Source organism: Sciurus vulgaris, assembly GCF_902686455.1.
Source record: "Sciurus vulgaris genome assembly, chromosome: 1".
NCBI classification, from domain to species: domain Eukaryota; kingdom Metazoa; phylum Chordata; class Mammalia; order Rodentia; family Sciuridae; genus Sciurus; species Sciurus vulgaris.
Genome location: NC_136461.1, coordinates 85,234,069 through 85,246,177, shown reverse-complemented (window position 1 = coordinate 85,246,177; position 12,109 = coordinate 85,234,069). Strand labels below are relative to the sequence as shown.

The window sequence follows — 12,109 nt, the reverse complement described above, 5'->3', positions numbered from 1 at the left end:
TGTACAAAGTCATTTTGGTATCAGAATTTCTGTATATTTTCTACATGAAGTATAAAAGCTAATTGAAATACATTTATTCTTAACTTTATAGAACTAATCATGTTTGGCTATTTTATTCTCTTATCCAGTGCTTTGTGCATTTTACTGATTTTTAAAAATTAAATACACAACAAAGACTTCAGCATCTATAAGATTTTTTAATTGTATAAGAAGCTCGGTACTCCACTTGGTTCTGGACTTAATTATTATTACATCTTTCTGTATAGAAACACTGTGTAATGGAAAAAATTATGGTTTGAAGTGGTAACTCCATGCAAAATATTTTTCTAAGAGTCTTTATCCTGTTACACTCTAACCATTTGTGTGATATGCACAATTAATGTGTGTGGTCACACTGAGAGAGAGAGACTCACCAGCAGTTCCATGAAACAGATGTTTAATAGGGATTTGAAAAATCAATGAAATGAATATTATTGTGATGCATGGTGATCTAATTTCATATGTGTCATATTGAATCACTTCATTATTTTGAATTTATTCTGAACACTCAGAACTAATCATATTTACAATGGGGTGTCAGGGAGAAGACAAGAAGTTTTATTGAAAAAAAAGTCACAATAGGGCATTATTGATCTGTTCTCTTTCTAATCAATATATTGATCCTAGAGTGATAACCCATATGGCACCATTGTCATTTAGAAGTAAGATATAAATCCTTTGAGTCATATAAGTGTTCCCTAAGTGATGGTGAAAAATTTTGTACTCCTTCATGAAATTGTGGAATACTTCGGCCCTTGAAAGGATTGTTTTACTTCAATATTGTAATTCCAACTACTTGAGTTTGATATACAAATATTTCATCTTTTCTAATATGTATATAAACATATATTCATTAATTTATGATTTTACACTTACATTTGAACATCTTATACAGCCATCTAAATGGTTTGTTGTTAATTGTAATATTATTGTGTTTGCTTTGAAAAGCAATTAAGATCTTAGTAGAACAGAGGTCACTAAAGGCTAGAAAGGTTTAAGGGTAGGAACAGAGAGAATTTGAATAGCAGATCCTAAAACATAGTTAAAGGAATTTGTTCTCATACTCTATAGCACAGTAGGGTACCTATGACCTACAATTTATTGTACATTTAAAATAACTAGAGGAGATGATGTTGAAGATTCCCAATATATAGGAAGGATAATACTTGAGGACACAGAAGTGCCAGTTACCCCAATTTGATCATTATGCATTGAATTCATATAGTGAATTATGATACTTTATCCCATCATTAAATACAAATATTGTACGTCTATCAAAAAAAATAAAAGAAAGTAAGCTCTCAGGTCCAAGAATTTTTGAAATATGAAACATTTATGACATTTCCTATCAGCTCTATTTTGTTGTTTTCATCTCGTCTGCTTGAGAGTACTGATGTATTCTGGGGTGTTTGTCTACTAAAATCTTACTGAACATCTTCCTATGTGCAGTAAAGAGAACTGATGAAGCTGTGGAGAGCACTCAGTACTGGAGCACCAGCCATTTCTGGCAGCTACAGCCTTGTGCCAGAATCCTGAGGCAGTTTCTCAGTGGTCTGTGCTGTCTCCTCCTCTGTGGAATCTGTGAGGCAGTCTCCACAGACAGTTCTCTCTAATGACTATCTTTCCCATGATGGCTTAGCTGTCGTTTAAGTGGAAGCCTTCAAGAACAAGAACCCACACAAATACTTGCTCAATTCAATTAACACTGAATAAATGACCCCGTGAAATAATAGAGGCAGACATTATGAAATCTGAGTAATTCTTGTATATATCCTACCCCAGCTATGAAGGCTAATCCTCAAAAGCTTATTCTTCCTGTATTCCTTCTAGATGATAACAGACAATAGAATATTTAATATCTTGTTAATGTTAATTGAAGTTCTGTAAAACTTCATGTGAGCACAAGGAAACAGTTTACTGTGTGCAGTGCTGTTATTTATTCTGTAGTTGCTCCAGAGGGAGGTGCTTTGGAAACAAAGCAGGGATACATTTTTCAGAGAATATCAAATATTGAAAAATAACCAACAGATGCCCAAGGGGAACGCACTTAAGAAGGAAAACATTTCAGAAAGGGATTTTGCTAGAGAAAATAATCACACACAAAAATGCAGCCAAGAGATGCAGCCAGTCTTTTATCTGCCACTAGATTGGAACCTGGTAGCAGACACAGTCTATGACACTGAAACTGAACACATGCATGTGGAATGATTAATTTGGATATGACTAGTTATACAGCATCACATTATAACAAGTCTTAGTTACAATGTTATACATGAAAAGGTAGCATTTTGAAGTTATAACACAGGCTGTACTGCTAGACCATCCAGGTTAGAAATTGTTCTGGGCCCTCGGCAAAGTTATTTAATTTCTATGTGCCTCAATTTCCTCATATTTAAAATGAGGTTGTAATAAAATTAGAGATATTTTGAGAATTCAAATGAATTAATATATTTGAATTTCCTACCCACCGGGCATGTAAAGTAGAGTCTATAGTCAATAAATGTTAAAGAAAACTTCTGTAATGCAAACAGGATTTTCTTTCTTTCTTTTTTGGAGAGCTTGAAAATTACCATTTCTCAATCATTCCTAAGAGTGTTTTCCTTTCTATAAATACATGCTGAAATACCAAAAACTTCAGTAACTGTTCTAGGAGAATATAAGTTCTCCCTGGCCTTCTTAAAAGATAAAGAACACCACGCATATATAGTGTGAGCTGTTTTGTTTGCAAAATCATTGTCAATTCCTTTTTATTGACAAACTCACTTCTTCCCACTAGAAGGTGAATTAAAAAGTCATTTCAGTGTCATTTTGAAATCATTCTGGTATAGACACATGCCTTATTTATTAATATGCCACCTACTCTCAGGGAAGTCTGCCTTTGATAGATGGGTATTTGCAAGTTTCATTATCTTTCACATTTCACTTAAGGTTGCTTCATTTTTCTTTCTTTGTAGAACTTTATTTAAATTTACTAAGGTTTATTACTTTACTTTGATTTAAGCTTTATTGTTTCCTTGTCATGGGATGCGAAGTTTTTAAGAATTGATAAACTACAGAATAAATAAAGCCACCTTAGTAGCTAATGGTTATTGAACGTTTATTGTTTTCAGGTCTCAACTATTTATATCAATATATATGCATATACTCATATATATGTAAGTACATACATGTATATATGATTAATTAAATATGTATGAAATGTATTTATACATACATATATGTATACATTTCTTTAAATCTTATATCCGTGACAATATTTTTTTATATTTTGAAATTTTGAAGGAAGTATAATTATATAATTATTATCACCATATATATGATGTCATTTAAGTCTCTTATGTATGATAGAAGTATAAATACTATCTCTTTTAACATGAAGTAGCAGGAGAGGGAAGAGATTAAGGAACTCAACTTTAGTATTCTCTAGAAAAACAGAGACAGTAGGACCGATGGATGGATGGATGAATGGATGAATGGATAGAGAGATATATAGTAGGGAAATGACTTATTTTAGGGAATTGTCTAATGGAATTATGAGAGATAAAAGTCAAAAATATGTGGTAGGCCACAAAACTGGATACTCTCACGTAGGAGCTAATGCTTGATACAGTATTTCTCAGGGAAATCTCAATTTTGTTTTTAAGGCCTTATGACTGATTAGACAAGACCCACCCAGTTATTGAGATAATCTTTCATTAAAGTCTATGGATTATAGATTTTAACCATATCTACAAAAGGCATCCATAGCAACAGCTAGATCACTAATTCATTGAGTTCCTAAGTATTACAGCTTTGTCAGTTTGACAAAACTAACCATCACAGGACCTTATAGAAAATCCCAGAGCAGGTAAATGGGAAATAATGGTTGCATTCCAAAGTCTGTCTGACGACAAAGACACTGCACCTGATTACTTACAGTATCATGGTTAGTTGTTCACTAAAGTTTCCATGAGGAGAGCTTCCAATACAGTGTCCTGGGGCACAAAGAATGACCTTTCATGCAGATGGGAGAGAAGGGTTCCATGGACCTTGGGATTCTGAGTGAGACATGCTGTGTGACTAAGCAGTCTGCAGGTATAACCTAAACATAATGAGACTGTCCAGTTACTGGCTTATTTTTCCTTCCCTTAAATCAACATCCATAGGTCAGAAATATCTAACTAGTGTCCTCTTAATCATTCATGGGTATAATCTGGCCCAGTAAATGTTAAATCCATTATAGTGACAAATGTAGAGTAGAGTGAAATTAACAGGAAACTCAGGAATGCTTCTCAGTGTTTTGATACAAGTGAAAAAAATAAATTTGATCAATGCATTTTTCTTGGGAAATAATCACTATGGGAGAGAAAAAAAATAATTTTCTGGTTATAGTGATATATTTAATGAGAACATATTGCAGTTCCTCAGATAACAGTTATTTTAGAGGGGGATGTAGAAAATAATTACAGATGTAATGCTTCCTCTCTGCTGTAACTATGGCTAGTTGTGTATGTGAGATGCCACTTACATTCTCTGTGCCCTATTTTTTATCTGCCTTGAAGGTTTTTGCTTATCACATCACCTTGAAATTTCATAGCACTTAGGGTTGTTTTCCTTTTTACTTGGTGCTTTAACACGAACATGAAGTGTATAGAGAGTATGCCATCTCTGTAGTGTAGTAAGATGAGGTGGGAGATTTAGATGTTAACTTCCATTTTAATATGTAGCATATGTACCTGTGGGCTTGACTAATCAAGTGTAGCTTTGACTAATCAAGTGTATCCTAAACTGCATTCATGTTTTAATAACTTTCAAGAGAAATAATTTTGTTATTAGAGATTCTTCAAGTACATATTCTATTATTTTTAACTCTCCTCCCAGGTTTTCTAAAAAAGTCATATCCATCACTACATATTTGTATAATAATATCTGTGTTCCCAATATACCTAAGGAATATCCCTTTATGTTGGAAAATTTTTAAAAAGTCTTATCTTCATTTCATATATACAGAAACCAAAGCAAGACAAGTCAAATGACTGGTCTGAGCTTCCTAGATAATTAAAGTAATTTTTAAAACAAAAGATCTTAAAGTAATCTATGAAAAAAATCTTTTGGGAGAGGAAATGGAGAGGTGCTAGACAGGGAAGAAAAATGTTTGGTCTGATTTGAAGAGACAGCAGTGGTTTATAGCTGGTCATACACACACAAGAACCTTTTTAGCTTTGGATCAGATATGGCACCTTCCTTATCTCACACAACCAAAGTAATCCTTAGGCCTTATTATTACTCCGTGTCCTTCAGTAACTATATGTAATTATAAAATGAACTCTCCCTTTCTGGAATAAGCCATTGGTAATATGAGTTTTGAACAGTAAATAAAACTAAACTATGTGTTTCCCCAAGTCTATGGAATTGACATGAACTTTTTCCCACTTTTGTAAGGTGAAGTGATTGCCATGATGTTTGCCTTGTTTATACTTTGAAAGCAATTTGAGTCTGCTATTCACTTGATTTTTTTTTTAATTTAAATTTGTTTTAGGTGTAGATGGACACAATACCTTTATTTTTTATTTTTATGTGGTACTGAGGATCAAACCCAGTGCCACACACATGCTAGGCAGGAGCTCTAACACTGAGCCAACAATCCTAGCCCCTTCATTTGATTTTCAAAATTTTAGTAATATATATATATTTGACAAATGCATGTTGTAGAAAACTCATAAAATAAAATAAAAATATCCATAATCCCATCATCATAAGTAATCATTATTCAGATTACATAGTTTATACATTTGTTTTTACAAAATTTGAATTATAGCATATACAGTTTTCTGTTCTGATTGCTTATTTAACAGTATATTTTGACTATATTCTACATCGTATATTTGAAATATTCATCTTAATGACTGTCTCGTGTTTTGTTGACTTTCTTTATAAAATAAAATTCACTTACTCATTAAATGAAATTCTGATATTCACTAATCCCATTTCTTTTTTTAATTGATCCTTTTTGTATATTAAACCATATTTGCTTGTATTTGTTTTCTTAGAATATATTCAAAACTATTTCCTAGAAATTGAGTACCAATATTTATTTATACCAAAAGTGTATGAGAAATTCTGTTTGTACCCTTGGTGTAATGTTTAATTTTTGAAAATCTTGTACTTTTTATTAAGGAAATTATATCTGTTTCTTAAAATTTACATTTCTTTAATCACTAGTAGAGTTAATATTTTGCTTAAAATCTATATATTTTTTCTCTCAACTTTGTTGTACTTTATATATTTGCTAGAAAGTTAATGTGTTAATGAAAAACTTTTATGATGGCAAAGATACTTTATTTGCTAACTTTTTTTGTTTAATCATTTGCCTTTTAATTTTTTTATAATATTTTTGAAATGCAGGAAGAATGCCTGAATTTTTGTGGTAAAACACATATTTTTCTTTAGGGATTTTTCTTCTTCCTATTATTTCTTAGAATGATCTAACTTATTTAGGAATTTTATAAAAATGTATCTATGGTTTTGTTTAGCTTTTGCCTTGTATTTTCAAAACATTTAGCACTTTGATATATATCTTAAACTCATTTTGATTTATGACTTGAGAAAATATCATAACCTGATTTTCCCCTGATACTGTAGATGATATGTATATGCATGTACCAACACAGTATCTATTGGTATATGTACATAGATAAATTAAATTAATGCTTTGTTGTATATTAAAGCTATAATCTAGGCTCTGTTAGATTGTGTTATGGGCATTTTCATGTTGATTCGTTTATAGACTTTTTCTCTAAGAACAACATTATTTCAATGACAATAGCCTTTTTCTTTATTTTAATATATAGTTGCAAAAGTCTTTGCTAATGATATTTTATAAACTTGATTAATTAGGTTTGCCAGAACCCAATAAAGACCACATCTTCGAAGGCCTTACGCAGGACCAGGGATTTTACACATCCAAAGACTTTTTGCCTCTTGTAGCCAAAGGCAGTAAACCAGGTATGACATATTGTCTACTGTTCTTGACATTGTCTGTATTGTTTTAAGTATCACAAACTTATTTTGAATTTGAGCTTCATAGGAAATTGTTTAGATCTCAGATAGATCCTTAAATAGATAGTACCTGCATAAAGTTTAAAATTAAAGCCTGATAATATTGTGTGCCAGAATTATCTATTTGTCCATTCTTCCAAGAAAACACCAAGATTAGAACTTTTTATTGTATAATATATAGATCTAAATTGTATCACGAAAATCATTCAAAATGAAAAGGCCTTAACAAACGTTGAAAGAAATGGAGAGAGCTTCAGTTTGTGAAATTTTTTAAAATAGGATGTATCTTAACATCTACATGATTCATGTCTGTGCAGGTAGAAGCCTCTTCTTGAACAGTAATTTTTTGAAATTAAAGCTAAACACTTCGACAGACTCCCTTTCCCTTCACACATCCCAAGAAGAACAACTTGAGCTGAGACCATGCCTTGCTCTGGCTCCTAAAGACTTATTGTCTTGGTGATAAAGAAGCTGAAGCATTTTCTCCAGAACTAGATGATCTGAATCCTTTAAACAGATATTTGAAGAAGTCTGATCAACTGCTATTACTGCATCTAATTACTTGTGGAAATGATAAGAACTTGCATCTTTCTCTCAAAATTTAAAAAGGCAGGAAACATCTACATTAAATCATTCTGGGGAAGTTTACAGCTAAAGTTGTGTACCATCCCCACTTTCCTCCTCCCCTGGAGAACTGTATGCTTGTGTGTCTACAGCCCTTTCATAGTAGGGTCAGAGTGCACCAAGCAGATACTTGAGAATTACATACTGCCAATTGTCTAATCCCAAACACAAAGTCTTCCAAACACAATGATTATACTTATTGAGATTATAGGCCTATTCTATCTGTAGTGCCATTTCAAAAATTATAGTAATTTATTTATCAACTGTTTTATTTAATCTGATAATATGATGATAGCCAATAGAGAACACCTGCTTGTTCCTTTTTTATAAGTATCTTCATATGGATATCCATTCTTTATATTCTTGCCCTGGAGAAATGAACACTTTAGTCTTATTTCTTTTAGTTTTACAGAAAAAATCAGAGAAAAACAGTAAAGAGGGGAAAGTTTTATTTTAGCTATTTCAAGAAAATATTTCTCAGAAACTCTTCAGTTACATAAAGGACTCTTATTCAACATGTTAATCTTAAAAGTTATTAAATATAAACTATAGCATAGCTCTAAGTTAGAAACTACATAAGATAATGTATGAAGTATTTTATTGAAATGGTGCAGATTATTAACCCAAATCACAAGGATCACGTTTTCTTCAAATAGTAATTTTTTGATGCAAAGGTACAAATATGTATCATGACTTTGATAAAGAGAGTTTTAATTGATTCATTCCAGTTTATTATGACCTGAACTCTTCAAAATGTATTGTTGCAATCCTTCTAGATGGAAAAAAAGGAGCTAAGGGTACTGACTATGAAATTACACATATGAGCATATTTTTAAAATGAGAATAAAACTGTCTTTCAATGAAGCAGAATAATTTGATAGTGACACTCCATCGTGGAAAACTGCAAGATGCAATTTTACACTGCTTTGAGTACAAGTATCTTTTGAGCTGTCATGCAGAAATGGTTTCTCTACTTGAAAATGGGGTTTTCCTTTCATCATTCAGGAATGTGCGCCTGTCACTCTCCATTGCCATCGATACGGGGAGCTGTGATTGTACTCGGAGCTGGAGACACTGCCTTTGACTGTGCAACATCCGCTTTACGTTGTGGAGCCCGCCGCGTGTTCATCGTCTTCAGAAAAGGCTTTGTTAATATAAGAGCTGTCCCGGAGGAGGTAAAATGGAACCATCAGGAAATATGGAGTTGTAATCCAGCAGATTTGGGAAGATGAAACTGTTAATATGCACTCCCCCACTTTGAATGATTAGACTGGTCCTGCTTTTTCTAATTCAGCCTTTCCATATAAAAGGAAATTTATAATACTGATTTGGACCAAATGAGAAATTTTTATTTGTCAAGACACAAGTGCTTCTTTTTGTCAGAGTTAATATCCTTGGAACGTATTCTATTTACCTAGTAACAGTGGAATGTGCTAGGTCTTCCATATCCTGAAAAATAATTTTTTATCTTAATATGTATGGATATTAGAAGAATGTGGTAATTAGAAATATTTGGGACTTTCCAAAAGCTACATTTACAAGCTCCATTCAAAGATAAATGCTCACATGCATGTGAGCTCATACACACACACATACACACTTTCGTCATACTTAAAATCAGCTCTTCTGTGAAACAAGTAGAATGAGATTGCTGTGTATTTCTTTTAACCTGTCTCTAATGTGAGCACTATTCATTTAATAGTTAACTTTCAAAAAAATGACAGATTTGAAATCATTTTGTTCTGACAGGTGACTGGTGACTAGTCTTGGGTGAGGCATCAGCTGGTTACATGTACTGTGCACCTCCCAAATTTTAATACTATTAGAGAAAGATAATGCTTTATAAAGGATATTAGTTCTGAGAACAAGAACCAAATGTATTTATAGAAAGATAAATTACTCATTTTATTCAAATCAGTATTATGAATTTGATTTGCTTTAGAATGCCTGAACACGCTTGGAGTTTCCATACTAGGCAAGAATTATTACTGTAGTCAATAGGTGATTCGTCACATGTAGATTAATCACATTTCAAAATAATCTCACTAAATTATCAGAGTCACCATTGGTTCATAGTTGAGTTTTAAATGTCACTTTTCTTCTTCTTTTTCCCCCCATCTTATATACCCTTTTAGACTTAAGAAAAAATCCAAAGTATCTCCTAATCATTGGAATTTTTTCTATAGTACATTCATAGGCATTAATTAGTAAAAGTCTTGTCATTTACAAATAAGAAAATAGCTATAGTTAAATTAAGGAATTTGCCACAGTTAAAAGAGGACAGGAGCTAATTTTATTAATGTTTATATCCTGTTCATAGTCCACGACCTGTCAAATAATAATTGTGAAATATTTTTCAAACTAAATATTTTGAATCTTGTTCACCTGATTCCTGTGTCAGGAAAGTTCTCATTACAAAAGACTTGCCCTTGAGGGTCTGAAGTGGAAGATAAATTTGAATGGTAAAACTTACTGTACACTATATATCATCATCATTTTCTATGAGCAAGGGTAACTAGAAATTAAAGGTGCTATTTCTTCTGACTTAAGTAGAGCACAGAAAAGAAGAGGATCAGATAATAACTTAGGAATGCAGATATAGTTATTTATTTATTTGTTCATTTATTAACTCTATGCCGATTGACCACCTATTATATACTAGGCATTATTCTAGACAATTTGAATGTAACAGTAAATAAATCAGATAGAATCTCAAGCCATCATGGAGATGGTTCTTGATGAGGAAGAAACTCATAACTGAATAAATGAATGGTCACATCAATAGTATATTGAAAGGTAATTATTTTATGGAAAGACTATTAATATGGGAGTATAAGGATTGTGTGTGTGTACTGGGTAGGGGTGGTAGTAGAAGAGAAGGCAGGATTTGCCATGCAGGGTGAGCTGAAGTCCTCTCTGATGAGATAATTTTTGATTGTAGAGAAGAGGAAATTGAGGAAAGTTGCATTCAATAGAAACTTGCTAGGCCTAGCTAAATGCACTCACTCTAGATTGATCAAGTTTCTTGGACATCTGGGAAGAAGAAAGTCAGTGTGGTTACAATAGGGTAAGAGAGTACAGTATGTGGCATATTGGGTGAGGTCCTCTATGCATTCATCAGGCCTTTAGCTTTCACTCTCAGGGAAAGAGGAAAACATAGAACTGTTTTGAGCAGAGAATCACCAGGATCTGAGTTAAGTTTTAAAATTACTGCTCGGTACAATTTGGCTATTGGGGGCAATGGGGGGGGTGGTCAAAAGCAAAGAGCTGGTTAGTATCTAGTAAAAAAGTATGCTATTGATCATTGTGACCAGTGTGCAGGAAGGAAAGTATGAGAATCTAGTTATACTTCAGTGGAAGGCCAGAGCTCAGTGGACTGAGTTGGCATTACCCAAGGGCTGAGAAGCAGCAGTGAGTCCTTTGCATCACAGGTCATGCTGCAGTAGAGCTTTTATAGAACTCAATTTGATCTGGAGCTAAATTAAAGCCAAAAGAACAAATTTTTGGGTATTTCTTTATTATTAGCTTACAGAGAACCACATTTTCTATGTGTTCTTAAAACTACTTGACCTTGATCTCCAAAAAAGCAAGAGCCATGATCATCTTTCTCTTGACCTTTTCTCTCTCCACTTGCCAAGCACAAGGAGTGCCCCATAGAAAGGGTGCAAGAAATGATTGTGGATGAATGTTTCCTGGGGGGCTGGAGGGAATCTGTACCTAAGGCTTCTAGTATCAGCCATGCAGGTTGGATGAAGGCCACACCAGTAGACCCTTGAGAGTTCATCTGGAAGTTTGATGCAGAATTTCTCAATGTGAGATTAATAAATAATTCAGAGTATGTCAGGATTTGAAGGTTGGGTCACTGGCCAGTATATATAGACTTCTAGTATTTGTAGAAGTTTCAGTGTAAGTCCATCATGGCCATTCCTTGGTTTTATATACATTCAAAGAAGGATCAAAATATTGTAGTAGTTGCATCTACCCTGAATCTGGGAAGTCACAAAAATGGAAATCAGGGACAACATATCTGCTTCAAGATATGAAATTTGAAAGATTGTGTTCTAGATTACATTTTAACCAACATGAAGAATGTAATATTGGACCCACCCAATTTCTTTGTTTTTCTCCAGTTTGTCTTTTTTCTACCCCAACTCATGCATGCTTCAATCATATTAGTTTGTTTTACATTCCATGAGGAGCAGGGAATTTGGAGTTTCCTCAAATATGTATACGATTTAACCGTCTTGTCCTCTTGAGTGAAATTTGGAAATAAAATGATTTGTCCATTAGTAAAATGCGTCACCTTTAGGAAGTCAGCATGTATACATCCAAAACTAATTTCTCATCATTTGAAGTCGGATTTCTCATTCACTGAGGGAAATACAGAGCAATATAAAATTTTTTCATC

The 12,109-nt window shown here is 33.1% G+C and overlaps 1 protein-coding gene across 4 annotated transcripts in view; it reads left to right on the top strand.

The window, feature by feature from the left end:
- The window catches only part of DPYD (dihydropyrimidine dehydrogenase), an 845,662-nt gene that overhangs the window by 319,253 nt on the left and 514,300 nt on the right, over window positions 1–12,109 (top strand). For all 4 annotated transcript variants that reach the window (XM_079105431.1, XM_079105432.1, XM_079105430.1 and 1 more), the window contains 2 exons: window positions 6,916–7,023; window positions 8,707–8,876. In XM_079105431.1, the coding sequence (XP_078961557.1) occupies window positions 6,916–7,023; window positions 8,707–8,876 (278 nt within the window). The remainder of the gene's footprint in view (window positions 1–6,915; window positions 7,024–8,706; window positions 8,877–12,109) is intronic.